Source organism: Streptopelia decaocto (assembly GCF_964273445.1).
Source record: "Streptopelia decaocto genome assembly, chromosome: 9".
Classification (NCBI taxonomy): domain Eukaryota; kingdom Metazoa; phylum Chordata; class Aves; order Columbiformes; family Columbidae; genus Streptopelia; species Streptopelia decaocto.
The window spans coordinates 493,943-510,362 of NC_138664.1; the positions used below are offsets into that span (position 1 = coordinate 493,943).

At 46.3% G+C, this 16,420-nt stretch overlaps 1 protein-coding gene across 1 annotated transcript in view; it reads left to right on the forward strand.

Moving 5' to 3' along the window:
• The window catches only part of WDR72 (WD repeat domain 72), a 93,578-nt gene extending 78,356 nt beyond the window's left edge, over positions 1 to 15,222 (forward strand). The window contains exons 19-20 of the mRNA XM_082060727.1: positions 9,060 to 9,158; positions 14,323 to 15,222. Of these exons, the coding sequence (XP_081916853.1) occupies positions 9,060 to 9,158; positions 14,323 to 14,378 (155 nt within the window). The 3' untranslated portion in view covers positions 14,379 to 15,222. The remainder of the gene's footprint in view (positions 1 to 9,059; positions 9,159 to 14,322) is intronic.
• Positions 15,223 to 16,420: the final 1,198 nt, after the last annotated feature.

The following is a 16,420-nucleotide window of genomic DNA, read 5'->3' on the forward strand; positions in this document are numbered from 1 at the left end:
GTCAAGACTCATACTAAAGCCTTAATCCTGCTTTTTCATCAACCAGCACCACAGCTGAGTCTTTAACCTCCTAAGTACTAAATGTGCTTTGGATCTCTCGCAATACGTTTGATGTCGAATGCTATTGTCTAATAGTATTAATTTCTGTTTCCTTTGTGAGAAGGACTTTAAAGAATAGTCTCTGCCTACCTGAATTTTGAAAGCTAGAGTTCAAGACTGTATTTTTAGTTCTTTTAAAAATACAATGTTTAAGCTCACACCTATAGAAGTCTGTTGTACTCTGGAGGCAAGGAATTGCATTGACCGGTACTTCACCTTGTTGTAATGTAAAACCCAGTATATCGGTAACTATATTTCATCATACATGTATTACTGGATTGAATATATTTTTTTTTCAATAGGAAAGAAATGGCAACAGCTTTAGTTCTGTTCAGTTTTTTTCCTAGGAACTGTTAACATGAGAGAAATAAAATTTCCAAATTCCTAGCCACAAAACCTGCTAACCAGGGCATTATGTAGTTTGATAATCCTGGAGCTGCATGACGATTAAAGGTTGTAATGATTTTTCCTGCACCTGTTAACAGTATCCGTGCAGTGCAGTAACCTGCTCCCCGTTTGCCGCTCTCTTTGTTCCCCGTCCCTGGGCTCCGCGCCGGCGCCGCGCGGTGCCGGAGCCGCGGCTGCCAGCGGGGAGGCAGCGCCGTGATGCTCAGCTGCTCGAACCAGTCAAGCACGCCGGCAAGTCCCAGCTGTGCTGCTTGATGTGTTCTGATTGCGCCCGGTCCCCAATCTGGGGGCTGTTTGCCGGGCTTAGATTCATCAAGCTCTGCAGCTTTAAAAACTCATGCAGGCAGGCATCCTAGGATATGCCATTATAAGCTGCTGCCAGGGGATCTTCTAGGAGATAAATGGAATCTGTGTGAAGTAAATTAGTGTGAACCAGTCAATCTGTGTGTCAGCCTTGAGCCACATCCATGGGTAACGAGCTTGCTGACTGAAAAGTCCACTGGCTTTTGCCAATCAGAGGTCTCAGGCACCAGGAAGCAGTCCTGTACCACATTAGTTTCTTGGAATAATGCCTTTTGACCAGCTGGTGAAACTCTCCAGTATACAGCACTGTGCTGCCCAAGTTTACTTACTGCTTACAATTGAACGGAACGTGTTTTAAAGCCAGATAACATTTTAACAGCGGGGAGCGTCGCAGAAGCGGTTTGGAAATAAGCACTTCCACTGTCCCACAGCCGCCGCTCGGCCGTCGTGCTGGGCGGCGCTGGCTTTGCCTCCCCATCAGCAGTACTCTTCAGGGCCAGAATGCAAAACGATCACAATAATCTGGCCGGAAGAGGTTAATAAAGAGGCTCTGTGTATGTTTCTTCCCATGGATTAAGCTATTTGGGCACCTTTGATCAAGGGAAAGCAGGAGTGTGCAAGCTATAACATCCACGTTATGCGCAGGGATATGTCAGTGTCATAATTATGCTGCACGCTTCTGTTTCATTTTGGTTTTAAAAGCAAATTGAGGCAATCTACAGCTGGAATTCCTGTGTAGAACTGGACTGAATCAGAACCCTTTGAAAATTCCCTGATTAATGATTTTAGACTTGAATACCACATCAGTCTAGTGCCATGAACATGATGAAGTCAGTACTGTCAATAACGCAGTTTTTAAAACACTCGGTGCGTTTTAAGTCCCCCGCTGCTCTGCGGAGCGGCCGCCGGGCGGGCAGTGCTGTGCAGTGCTGTGCAGTGCTGTGTGCTGTGCAGTGCTGTGCAGTGCTGTGCAGTGCTGTGTGCTGTGCAGTGCTGTGCAGTGCTGTGCAGTGCTGTGTGCTGTGCAGTGCTGTGCGCGCGTGCCCTCCGCGCCGCCGGGCTCACGGCAGGAGCCAGGGACGGTTCTGCTCTGTGTTTGTAGAGAACGGACAGGTGAGGAGATGCTGTACGCCTTCATTAGAAATGCCTTCTTCACTAATTCCTCTAAACATTGTTTTTCTATTGCTTCCCAGTTACTTGCTGAAAAAAATAATGAGAGGGATAATGAACGTTGATTAAATGTGATCAAATAATTCAGTCTTACACCATGTTTGGTTAAAATATGCTCTATCCTCATTTAGGGAAATTACAAAGAAGTTTGGGCTTTCTGGCTAGAGAGGACATCAAGAAGAAAAAGCCACTGTACGGTGATAAAAGAATTAATTAAAGATAATTTGGGGTTACTGTTTCGTTTTTCAGATCCTCCTGAGCTGTACAGAAGCGCATGCTCGGAGCTGTGCAGTAAACGGGTGGGATTTTGTGGGAAAGTGTTTTATTTCTTGCAGCAGAACCCACCGAGATAAATTTTACTAGTTAGATGTTTTATTATATATAACACACAGAATACACGGGCAGATTCTGGTATAAATCACAACTCAGATCAAGACAACTGCTTTAAAATTGAGTGAATGTTTCATTGAACTAATGAAACAGAAATGGGATGTCCTTAGAGAGCGTAATTTGTTACGTGCCATTATATTTTAGTTGAGAGAAGTAGGGAAGTCCCTCTGGGTGAATAAAACCTGGAGGTGTAGTGGGAACAGAATCACTGAAAATTTCAGGTTTGCTGTGTGCAGTAATGCTGTCCGTATAGACACGGGGAGGGAGGAACATGGAGCATCAGGACTTTTTAATTTAAAGTATATGAAAACTCTAACAGCAATGTCATGCTTACAGAAGAGGTATTCTATAGCTGCAGCTCATCTGGAATGAACTTGTTTGCATGAGGCTTCGAGAGCACAAGAGCGACTCGGGATTCCGGGTTGGGATGTCTGCAGCCCGGGCCCTGCGCGCACTTGGGTCCTGCTGCTGCGCCCGGTGCAGCGGGCTCGAGCCACGGAAGCTGCTGGTGCGGCTTGTTCCGTAATGGCTCATTTCAGGGACAGGCCCGACTTCCATATGCCACAGCACTCACTTTAGAATAACAGCGTGTTTCTCCACCTTAATTTCTTAATCTCTTTAAAATTAAAATGTAATGAAAACTGGGCCAGTGTGATATTTGATCATCAGAAAATAACAACCAGCCATTGTCAATTAAATGACAACTACATGCATCAGTGCAGGTTTTCTTAAACGACACTAGAAATTATGAAATGACCGGCTACTGATGTCTTCTGTCAGTGAGATGAATTAGTGGTTTATATGGCGTGAGAAATGGTCTGGAAAAAAAAATGGGGTTCAATTCAATAAGGACAAGAGCAAGGATCTAGTCTGAGGGAGGATTAATCTTCGGCAAAGAGACAGGAGGGGCAAGAAATAGCAGGAGGACGGTTTCCCAGACAGGAACCCGGGTCACAGGCCGGCTCAGGCAGACACCGTCCTGGGACGCGGCTCAGCCGGGGGTCCCCGCGGCAGGACGGGCGCCCCAAAGCACCTACGGGAGCTTCACCATCTGCTGCTTCTCTTTCCGTAATGGTGGAGAACATGGCTAATATTTCACTTGCCATTTCATGAATGTTTTCTGCATTTCTTATAACATTAATGAAATAATTGTGTCCTTTTAGGTTGGCATCAAAACACAGGGGCAAAGCTAAATGGGATGGTAATCCTCAACCCGGAAAAGACGTGGTTGAAGGAGGATAAAGCAAAGGACAGTTCAGTCACAAGTGTCACAGAGCGCTCAGCGCTTGTACATGTGCCTGTTCTCGTACAAGAATGTATGTGCGCCTGTTCTCATACATGCATGTACGTGTGCCTGTTCTCGTACAAGAGTGTACATGTGCCTGTTCTCGTACAAGAATGTATGTGCGCCTGTTCTCATACATGCATGTACGTGTGCCTGTTCTCATACAAGCATGTACGTGTGCCTGTTCTCGTACAAGAGTGTACGTGTGCCTGTTCTCATACAAGAGTGTACGTGTGCCTGTTCTCGTACAAGAATGTACGTGTGCCTGTTCTCATACAAGCATGTACGTGTGCCTGTTCTCGTACAAGAATGTACGTGTGCCTGTTCTCGTACAAGAGTGTACGTGTGCCTGTTCTCATACAAGAGTGTACGTGTGCCTGTTCTCGTGCAAGAATGCATTTCACATGAAGCTGATAGTGACACGCGCTGACAAACGCCTGTGAGGTGAAACAGCAGAGCTTGCCGTGTTAAGGCAATTTAGGGTGTAGGATGTTAAGGATGAGAAAACTCTACATGTTGAAGGGAAAACTGGAGAAGTTTATGGAATAAAAATCTACTTGGAGTTATTAAATGTTCAAAAAAAATCAGTAATAATTGGAATTCCCCAAGTCTTGAGTTGGAGTTCAGGAGGGATTTCTGGTGAAGTGTTACGGACGGAATGGTTGTTGAACTCTTACGCTGATGGTATTTGGTCTCAGCAAGGAAAGCTGTTCTTGTGCTTTTTAAGGTTTCTATGGAATATGCTTTTAAAACCAGTACTCAGAGCATTTGTTGCCCAGCTCTCCATCAGGCTTCTCGAGTATAATGCAGTAAGTGCCTGTGGATCACATACATCCCAGGAGTGGCACCTCAGCACAACGGCTTTATCCATTTACAGAAATAGAAAAACACCAGCATTGTGTTTTCCTTTACAGCTTTTTTTCATGCAGTTTTTTTAGATTCATGTTGCTTTGTGTTCTGTATTGAACCTTAAATGTCCTTAAATAGACCCTTAAATACATCACCTATGGCTTATCTTGCCTAATATTTTTGGTTGAAAAATAATTTTTGGTTCCCCTATCTGCTTTTTCGAATGACAAATAAGCGCTGGTTTTCTCTACAGATTGTCTTGAAGTTACTAATCTGCCTTATTAACACCAGAGGCATCTTATCAGCAAACGCTACCGGGTTTGTTCACCTGCTTTCTCCACCGTGTGTGCCCTGTGCAACCCGGTGTGCAGAGCAGGTGGTCGAGACTGGCGTGTGGTATGGCCGGAGCGGAACAGGGCTTTTCGAAGGCTGAACAGAACAGTCAGGGATAAACTGTAGCGCCGAGTTGCTGCTGTGGTTAGTGACCAGTGTCTGTTCACGAAGAGCAGCTCATCATTCACACACAGGCTGTTCTTCCGTGGGCCGGTCACAGATCAGTGTGCCATCTCTTTTTGGAAACGTTTTTTTAATTTGGGGATTTTGAAATATTTTGAAACTATTCACATAAGTGTTAAATACTATGATTTTATTATATTCTGTTGCTATTCTAAATGCCATACCAATTTTTAATGTCTTTCTCTGTTTCAATAATGTAAAAGAATGGCTAGCAAGTTCAGTAAACAACTTAAGAGCTTATGAAGATGTATCAGAAAAAATTACTACGGTTCTCCAGATTGATCTTGTACAATGAAGATTTATGTCATTTTGATAGGCTGAGTTCAAGGTCATTTGCCTCACTGAAATCTGTTGTTTTACTTCCATGCTAACAAAGGTGATTTCTGCTGTCCGTGTAATAATTGAAATGACATTGCACCGAACAGAAAGAAAATGTCACTGGAGTTGTTACATCAGAAATTATTGTTCCTTAACTTTTTGTCTGACTTGTAGATTTGGGGCTCATTTATACTCCAGACATTTACATCACTTTGGCTACACAAATTAGCTTTCCAAGGGAAGCAAAAGTAATTTTAAGGTCCATTTAAAGCCAAAGTAGGACAGAGTATCCTCAGAATGAATAAGGATTGTGCTGTTTATGTTTAAAGAATTTAAATTGCAACAGCCTCCTAGGTATGAGCAGTTCAGAACAACATTTCCCTATTGACGTTTGAACATAAGGTCCTGTTCCCCTAGGGGAGGACACAGTAAAGTAGGTGTCAGTGTTAACATTTTTAAAACATTTTTTCCATTATTAAATAATGCTATTTTTTACTTTCACTTTTTATTTGGGCCAGACTGTTCTTTCCTTATTTTTAACTTTTCAGTTCACTTTGTTCTTTCATGGTGCCTTTAAGGAACCTTCCTTTTCAAACTGAGCATACAGCTCGATGTTTTAAACGAGCGAGCGGAGGGAGGTGTGTTCCTCGGCCCCTCCCGCGCTCCTCACGCACCGGCCTGGGCTCCTCACGCACCGGCCTGGGCTCCTCACGCACCTCCAGACCCGTTCTCCTCATGTACCGGCTGTTCTCCTCACACACCTCCAGACCCATTCTCCTCACACACCTCCAGAGCCGTTCTCCTCACGCACCTCCAGACCCATTCTCCTCACGCACCTCCAGAGCCGTTCTCCTCACGCACCTCCAGACCCGTTCTCCTCATGCACCTCCAGACCCGTGCTCCTCATGCACCTCCAGACCCGTGCTCCTCACGCACCTCCAGAGCCGTGCTCCTCACGCACCGGCCATGCTCCTCACGCACCTCCAGACCCGTTCTCCTCACGCACCTCCAGACCCGTGCTCCTCACGCACCTCCAGACCCGTGCTCCTCACGCACCTCCAGAGCCGTGCTCCTCACGCACCGGCCATGCTCCTCACGCACCGGCCATGCTCCTCACGCACCTCCAGACCCGTGCTCCTCACGCACCGGCCTGGGCTCCTCATGCACCTCCAGACCCGCGCTCCTCATGCACCTCCAGACCCATGCTCCTCACGCACCTCCAGAGCTGTTCTCCTCACGCACCGGCCGTGCTCCTCACGCACCTCCAGACCCGTTCTCCTCATGTACCGGCCTGGGCTCCTCATGTACCTCCAGACCCGTGCTCCTCACGCACCTCCAGGGCCGTGCTCCTCACGCACCGGCCGTGCTCCTCACGCCCCTCCAGCCCCGCGCTGCTGTGCGGTTTGTTTGCCAGGGCTCGTGCGCTGCGGCGCCGGGGCCGTGCTGCACGCCCCTGGCCTGCACAGCGACCCGCCCTGGCTCCTGTTTCTCCAAAATGGGCACTTTCCTTCTGAAACTCGTTCTCTCTGTCCAGAGTTCTGTCCTCTGTGAAAACCCTTCTGGCCCTGCTTCCCGCTCCCTCCCAGCTGTTCTGATTACTCCTTGCCATCAACAATCAGTGTGTTTCATTGTTCTTTTTTGTCGTTTATCAGCAGTATCAGCTCTACATGTGATCGCTTTTTTCTCGTCTTTGTCTTTCTCGGCTTTCAGTGACTCCAGCCTCTCCTGAATCTCTGCAGTCAACTCAGGCATGTCAACGCAGATCCTCCTGCTTTGCCCAGGGACCTTGCCGCCTGCCTTGTCGTCTTTCTTCTCCACTTCAGACCCTCCTTGTGACACCTCTCGCCTGTGTCTGGACTTGCTTCTAGCTCTCTCCTGTTCGCTGTGTTCTGAGCTGTTCTCAGCTGAATCTGGCACCTTCCCTAGGTGGCTGCTCAGCCCCCCTCACCGTAAAACCAGGCCGGTTGGTGCGAGCTGGGTGACTGAGCCGTGCTGGCGCGGGCAGGGACGGGGCGAGCGCTGGAGCGGGCGGGGGTCCCGTTCAGGAGCAGCTCCAGCACTGCGGGGAGGTCCCGGCACCTCCGTCCGGGACGGGCACGTGGAGCCGTGGTCACGTCGCGCCCCTCGCTGCAGTTTTTGCTGCCTGCGAACACCGTGTGTTTGGAAAGGTGATGCTGAATCTTTGGTCGCTGCCGTGTTTCATGGTGGGGATGGCTCTTGTGATTTGTCTCTTTCTCTGTACTTTTTGCTTTCTCCCTTTATCACGGTATATTCTGTTGGAAATGTCCCTATTGCTCCGGTTCAGAGTAGTTCTGACTTTCGGATTCCTGCGGCTGTAATGACTCAGTCTGTCACCGCACGGTGGAGCTGGCTGCGGAATGGGAAGAACTGTTTTAGAAACAGTCTTCAAATGAATTGGGCACAAAACTTTTTTTTTTCTAAATATAATACGCACACTTGTGTTTTCCGACTTTTCTTTCTCAAAGTGGGAATCCTGGCCTTCAATTAGTGTATTTGAAATTATTTAAATGTTGTAAAAATCAGAGAAAAGCAGATATCTTTTGAAGATATTTATTTCTTCCTGCACGTATGCGAGTGTTTTTGTGTGTGAACACCCGTTATTTACTGTGAGTTGGTTTCAGTGTCCGCTCACCTCATGCAGATTCTCATGTCAACACTGCCGTGGCAATTACTGCCGTTTATTTTTTCCAGGTGAGACGTACAGTGTCACTATCGTAGGTTCATATTTGTAATGGTTTAGTCCTGCATTTCCAAGGATCTGATGCCGCAGTTGTGCTGAAGCCCGGTTGCTTCAGACGGCCCCTGCGGATGCAGGGCTCGAGAACCACGGAGCCTTTTGGCGACCCGGATCAATAGCTGCAAACCAATGGGAAGCTCGGGGCGCTGGAGTGGAATCCGTGTCCTCTGAGATCTCCCTGCCGAGTGATGCCCTGAGGCCGCGTTGATGCAGCCATGATTTCGGGAAGCTTAAATGGGTGTTTAAATTAAGTCAAGCTATAGTTGTGGCTCCATATGGAGGTACGGAGCAGAAGAGAGGGAGACGGACATTGACAAGGAAATACCTTCAAGAAAGCTTACCTGGGATCTGAGCACAAGCCAAGTGAATTTAAAAGTCATATACAGACAAATAATTGTTTCCATGGAGATATTTTCCTGCTCTGAAATGAAAATATTTTTAGCCATTAGGTAAAAGAAGAAATCAAATTGGGTAATTTCTAAACTGCAGCTCAGTCTCGTTTTTGCTGCAGTTTGGAATTATCACTGATTTTATTAGGCATTCTCGCTTCTTACGTACAACGTACTGTTATCTTAGAACAAACACCATTTCTCTCCCTGGTGGATGACTCCAGTAATTACAAAACCACCTAATTGATCTTTTATATTGTTTACTTGCTTCCTTGGTGAAACAGACAAGCACGTTTTATGGCTTCTAAATTACTTTATTATTGTAGAATTCTATAAGAAATAAAAGATTTTTTACCTCAAAGGGGTCGCGTTTAGGCCAACGCCTAAATTCTCGTCTGAATTCTCATCTAGGTTTTTCAACTGTGCACAGAAGTACTTGGAGTTTCTGTTTGATTTCAACCTGTTATTTGTGTTTACAAATGTTGTCAGCACGGAAAGCTCCACAGCGTATCAGGCAGTGTTTGTTTCTGATACGTCCATTTCTCCCTCCCGTTTTTGTCCTTTGTTGCTGCAGTCAGCGCGCTGGAGCGAGACAAGAGCTCGAACGCGGCCAACCTGCCAGATGTGGAGGACGCGCCCGACAGATGTGTCCTGGAGGAGCCCGAGAGTCCAGGTGAGCGGCACTTGGGGACGGTCACCGAGTACCGAGTGATAAACCTGACCCGGCCTTCGGGTCTGTGGAAAAAGCACATTGTAATGCTGTTTCCATTTTAGCAGCTGCAGTGTCAAATTAATGGTCACTCCAGGGGTCACAGTGTGGAGCTGTTATCCTTTCCTCTTTCATCAAGAATTCAGGTCTTGGAAAGGATAAAGGCTTTATGACCAAAAAGAAAGCTGACACTACTAGTTCATTATAATTAGTTTTGGACTACACTGCTTACTTAATATATGTACAGTGTCTGACCCTTCGAAGGCAGCACGAGATGGGGAGAAATTGGAAGGGCCGTATGTACTGCAGTTGAATGTAGCGGCGATCTCCAAACACCATCTCTGCAGGAAAGCAAATTGGTAGCGTTAAATAGCTTGATTCTTTTCCTCAAATCAGCTCACAATCATTATTTCATTTTAATGGCTCTAAACATTGATTCAGCTAAGTACAGGAACATCCATAAAGTGCATTCTTTTTGGTGACTAAAAGATTTATCTTCATGTAGTTTCATTATCTTTCTCGTTATGGAACATCTACAAAATTTATTAAATGAATCCCAAAGGGAAACAATTAAATATAAAGTGTATTGAGTCACAGCTGATCGAAAACATTCTGTGCAACTAAATACCGGGTTCCTTTAAGCAAACCGTGAGCCTGACCCACATCTACCATGCACGTAACCTGCACATAGTCCTTATTAGTGAAAGAGTTAAACGTCTTCACCAGATATTTTCCTTCCCCGCTCTGTCTGGTCTCTGTGAACCCTCCTGCATCTTTGTGTGCTGATCCGTGTATCATATTTTTGATTCATCGTCTCTGCGGCCTGTCAGCTTAGTTAAGAGATTTCCAAAGCCCGCGGCCCGTGCTGACAGGGGCAGCTGCCAACAGTCCCTGAGCCCTCCCCGGGGAACGCTGCCCAGATTTAATTTTCAGTCAGAGGGTGCAGCCTGAAATCCGTGTCAGGTCCCCTAAGTCACTCAGAACCCAGATCGGACCCGTGTCGGGGGGATTAGATTTCAGCACGCTCCGCTCCTCCAGGATTCCTCGGGAGTTCAGCTGCTGTCATATACCTGATTTGAACTACATTCCCTTTTCATCCTTTCCACAGAAATGAACACCAGGGTGTGTTAGAATAATTGAAACCAATGAATTGTAAATCTATATTCATTTTAAAGCCACACAGGCTTGGACTCAGTGCTGTACAGCAGAAACCAGCATGAGATTAGAAAGAGGTGATCTACTCAGGAGGAGCAAAGTTTAATCCTGACCACACCTGCAGTCTGTGGTACACGGCACCTCCTTCAGAGACTGGCTTTGGTCTCCTCAACAGTGATTATGGGCAAAAATGTGGGTTGTTCAAGTTCTGACCTCTGCTGAAGTGACAGAGAATTGAACCAAGGTGGCACTAAAGCATTCAGGTGAGAACTGATGTACCTCAAAGATAAAGTAGTTTTAACCTTACATTAATTCTGTGCAGCCCAGTGCACGTTTGAATATCCAGTTCTGCACTCTGCATTTCTGTGTGAAGTAACGGAAAGAATAAAAGCCTGTCAGGAGGTGAATATTGCCTGGCAAAAATACGTGTTGATAAAGCATCTAAACTTAAAAACTGAGTTCCATTCGGTCCATCTGACATCATTAAACTAGTAATAAACAATGAATTACTCTGGCTTTTGTTTCTGTCCGTTCCTGCATTTTAAGACATCTTGTCTTATAGGTCTGAAAACCTCAGGAGATGTCACTACTGGTCTCACTGCTTTCCACTGAGAATTTGTGGCTTGGTTGTCATGGAGACATCGTATTTCTCCAAGAATTGCTCATATTGATCCGTGGACAGGCGTAAATGGCCAGGCGAATGTGAGGAGCGGAGGGGGCTGGGCAGGACTAGAAAATGACCAGAGGTTATGGGTCGGAAATAAGCTCATAGCAAACACTTAGGTAAAGAGAAAGAAACAGTTTCATTTTGTTTCGGGATTTGGTTTTTGCACTTTATGCCATTGTCTTCTTTCACTATAGACTGAAAGAAACTTGTTAGTCACTTGTCATGTCAGATCCTGGGTGCTCGTCCTGACACAGCTGTCAGCCTTCCAGCCTCTGCAGTTCAGGGACGCACAACAAAGAGCTGCGGCATGAATTATTTATTGCTCCTCGTGTGGATGAAATTCTGTGATAAGAAATTAAGACACTTCTGACAGAAGTGCTTGTTTGAAAGGAAAGATTTGATAACACAATACATTTACTTAAAGCTTACCACTTACTTTTAGTAGCAAACAGTGAAACAATAATATGACATTGGGTTGACTGTGATTTTCTCTGGTATTTCTCAGGTGCTTTAACTTTGAATCGTATCTCGGGATCTGAGAGGTCAGCGTTTGGTTTGGTGAAAGCGATGACTTTAGAATCTCTCACACATATTCACAGTCTGGACAAAAGTACAGACTTCATTTGTATGGTTTTATTAAAATGTCTATGTATGTGTTCTGCAGAGCCTCTTGTGCTTCGCTTACAGGATGTTATTGTACATGCAAAAGAGACGTTAAGATATATGTTGAATTTATTGTCTCTTCTGATGAGGAAAAGGTGAAAATATGCCAGTATACCTGCAAGGAATTGCAGCTGTTGCTAGAAAGGGTTCTCCTTCCCTGTTCCGCAGGAGCAGGAGGGTTGGCACAAGTGTCTGTGCTCGTGGGTTGGATGGTGGGAGGTGGAGTTTCTAACCTTGACTTTAGACGGGCAGTTATTGTCGAAGTGGTCTTAATTTTCTAAAATCACACGAAGCTTACTCTGCTTATTTTGCTTTCACATTGTCTGGGTGTCTGCACATGTTCTCACTGCTCTGGATGTGCAATTGCAGAAAAAGGCTTGTACTCAGATGAATAGCAGGAATCCATTTGACTACCCAAGACACCAATCTGAGATTTACCTGTGATTTCTAGAGTTCAATGTGTGATCTGAACTACTCTCAGATAGGTAATGAAACCCCTCAACCTGCACTTTTCTCTTGGATAATTTGCAGTAAACACTTTTCACGTGTGATGGACACAGGTAAATATCAGACTGCAGTTTCTTGTCTAAGTGAAATGGATTTTAGTTGCTCCTTTCATGTGCCTACAAGCTGCCATTATCTGTGATAGCGGCTCTCGTCTATTTTCGCCCACACACCGAGGAGACGCTGGGCTCCTCGCCCAGATGCCTAATAGCAGGTTTCTCCCTGCCACTTTCCCCACACGCTGAGGACCGCGTCTGCTTGACATGCAAAGCCTTGGCTTTCCACACTTGGCTCTGCGCTGGCCTCGAACATAATAATCAGATGAGAATTACAACATCTTTGTGTAGAACTTGGCTTTGAATCATATCAACTCCCCGCAAAGAATTCACTCTCCCTTGGAGTGCTGCTTTGGTGTACATATATATTCCCAGCAGTGTTGCCCATTTTATCAGACACATTTTTCACATTGAGGGAAAGCGAGGAAGAGGCTGAAGCTGAAGGTGGATGTATGAGTGAGAGCTCTAGGTCTGCGCTGTTCACCCAAGTGTTCTTGTACACACCGTGGGGGTAGATCCACACCTGCACAGTGTGGTGTCGTCCAAAGGGAGTTGCTTCTGGTGGGCTTAAGGGGGTGGCAAATGCTCTGAATTTCATCAGTCAAAATCTGAGGGGATTGTAGCAGGACGTGGCACAACTGGAGCTGTCTGAGCCTTCATACACGTGCAATCCCACTAAGGAGGGTTCTGCAAGTACAGCTCTCGTGAGAAAAAGGAGTAGATGTGAGCTGAAGTCACAAGAAATGCAGAGGTGCCCGTTGCCCATGATTTCCCCCTACAGAGATATTGCAGTAGACTGAGCAATGGACTATTAATTCCCTGGGTGATAGAGGGGAATTGAGCCTCCTTAGCGGAAGACAGGGCTGGGAGATGGAGGTGGAAATTACAGCGTTTTCTATCGTTTGGTTGAAAACCATGTAAGTGGTGAGAAGCCTGTGTGCTCCTGGCCGTCAGCAGCCAGGCTCTCCGAGTCCCTTCTGACGCTCATTGCCTCTCCCATCCCTTCATTCCACAAACATCACCCATATTATATTTTTCCATCTTCATTTTTTCGCTTTTCACAACAGAATGTCATTCTGGGTAGATAACAGATAATAGCAAAGTCTGTGCCATTTTCACAGTCTCGCTCAGTTGCTTGTCCTAGATAGACCTTGGCATAGAATGGGAAATACCTCTTGACTGTCCCTGAACTACAGTCTGTGAGAGGCAGAACTGAGAATGCATCAAGAACAACAGATCCTTATTAGCCACAGTGTGCTTAAAGATACAGCACTACAATTGTGACTGTCTTGTTAATCAGGCAAGTTATAATTAGCAAATATTCACTTGTCAGCTGCAAGTTCCATCCACTGGAGAGGATTTCAAATGTCACCTGTGTGGCTGCTGATCAGTATGGACGCAGAATGGAAAAGGAAATGTTCAGTGAATTTCCGAGTATGCAGCACCCTAGGAAAGCACAGACAGAAAGATGGTAAATAACGTGATAAATTTACAAGATATCCATTAGATGGGGAAAAAATACTGTGCGCTGCTTTCTTGGTGCTCGTGGGCTCACGGAAGCTGTTGTGTCTGTTAAGCAGAGGTTCCAATACAAGCAATATTTAAAATTCAGGTTGTAAATATTGCCATACATCAGATAAGACGAGATCACGAAGCTAAGAACTGATGATTGAGAGTGCTTTTCTGTGGAATTCTAATAACCCACGACAGAATTAAAATATAATGCCTTGTTAGTATAACTTCCTATTGCTTCTGTTTACAGCCATTGCAGGATTCTTTCTGCTGAAAGAAAAGAGATGTCATCTGAAAATTGTATTTGCAGAGGAAACATAAACAATCTATTAATTTAAAACAGATTCTATTGCTGCTGATCCACTGGAATGTTTTCCTTTAAAACAACAGCAGCTGTTTGGGGTTCCATATTGCCTGTTGTAGTATAGAAATTGTAACATAAACACATACAAATTTTAGAGTTTATTATTCTATAAACGATTGTAAAGTAACTTGTTTTTAGAAAACCAAAATCTAGCCTAATCCCTCATATTGTAAAATCACTAAGCGACTGAATGCATTTCTTTTGCAGATGACATGAAGCCGCATCCCTGGATGTCCAAGGTGTGCTCCTGTAAGCTGTGCTAGAAACCCCGCCTGCCCAGAAGGCTCAAAGGTGCCCGGAGCAGCCAGGAGTGCCCGTGTGCCACGGACATGGAACGGCTCCTTGTGCTTGTTGTCATACGCCTGCAACAATTTGTTTTCGGAAGTAGCTTCCATAAGATCAGCTTCTTTTTGCCAGCTTATTGGCATCTATTCGCACTTCCATGGGTAATAGATTTAGAATTATTCCACTACATTTAGATAGTTCTATTAACTCTCTAGTTTAAGGAGTTTTTCACTGGTTTACGTGGTGGTCCCAAATCTTACTAACTTGGATTGACCATAAAAGATTTTCATCAATTTTAATATTCTTTTACATACATCAAATTTAAATTTTTCTCTCTCCTTGCTTCTGACCTTTGTTACCAATAGCATTTTAACACTGAGCAAAATCAGATGAATTGAAAATAATTAGAATTTTCTTTTGCATTTCAAGGAAAACTGCACATCTTGAATTAAATGTGGAATATTTAGAAACTACTAAAATACAAATAATGTTCTGTGCACAGGAAAGCATGGTGAATTGATTATAAATCTGGTTGTGTCTAGGGTATAAATGTTGGTTTTCTAGAAATACTGCCATCACCGTCATCTATAGAAATGTACCACTGTGACGTTGGAGAAACCCATTGGAGTCCTCCTCTGAAACTACGCGCTTCATTGAATGTCTGTTTGTGCTCAGTGGGAAAAGCAGCTACATATTTTTGACTTAAAAAAGAAATACATATATCGTTATGTTTGGGGAATATTTGCAGCTCATTAGACTCATTTACCACCTGGTGTTCGGGGGGTTTCTGCAGTTGGGTGAACCTGGCGCTCAGAGCACTGAGCTCGCTCTGTGGTGCCGGCAGCCGCAGCGCCCGGGAAGCCACAGGGACCTGGGGACGGGCGTGTCTGGATCTGCCTCTCGTGGCGGGAATGGTGGCTGGTGTCACCCGTCCCAGCTCTCACGCTGGCACAAGCTGTCGTGGTCTGGTGTCACCCGTCCCAGCTCTCACGCTGGCACAAGCTGTCGTGGGCTGGTGTCACCCGTCCCAGCTCTCACGCTGGCACAAGCTGTCGTGGGCTGGTGTCACCCGTCCCAGCTCTCACGTTGGCACAAGCTGTCGTGGGCTGGTGTCACCCGTCCCAGCTCTCACGCTGGCACAAGCTGTCGTGGGCTGGTGTCACCCGTCCCAGCTCTCACGCTGGCACAAGCTGTCGTGGGCTGGTGTCACCCGTCCCAGCTCTCATGCTGGCACAAGTTGGGTTATAATTAGAATTCATAGATCCCCAAAGTGAAAGTTCATCAATCTTGTTTTTGAAGAAGTAATGCTGAACTTGAATGCGACATAAAATTCACACAGTAACCCAGGGTTGTCTTCTTGGGGACCATGGGAAGTTTGTTTCTTGAATGGCACCTGCTGGAAGGTCCTCAGTGTGTGTGCTGCACAGGAAACCTGCACGGGAAGGCCTGCCCCGTGCACCGCAACCCGAGTGCCCCGTGTGCCCGAGCACCCCGTGTGCCCGAGCGCCCCATGTGCCCGAGCGCCCTGTGTGCCCGAGTGCCCCGTGTGCCCAAGCGCCCCATGTGCCTGACCACCCCGTGTGCCGTGACCCAAGTGCCCTGTGTGCCCGAGTGCCCCGTGTGCCCAAGCGCCCCATGTGCCTGACCACCCCGTGTGCCGTGACCCAAGTGCCCTGTGTGCCCGAGCGCCCCATGTGCCTGAGCACCCCGTGTGCCGTGATCTGAGCACCCTGTGTGCCCGAGCGCCCCGTGTGCCGTGACCTGAGTGCCCTGTGTACTGCGGCCCCAGCGCCCCGTGTGCCCGAGCGCCCCGTGTGCCCGAGCACCCCGTGTGCCGTGACCCGAGTGCCCCGTGTGCTGCGGCCCCAGCACCCCGTGTGCCGCAACCCGAGCACCCCGACTGTGCGGCAGGTGAGTACAGACACAGCGCCGCAAGCTGCTAAACATATTCAATATATGGAACTTCACAAACATCTGCAGAGGTTTTTTAGAGTTGACTGTTCCATAAAATTCTCACATG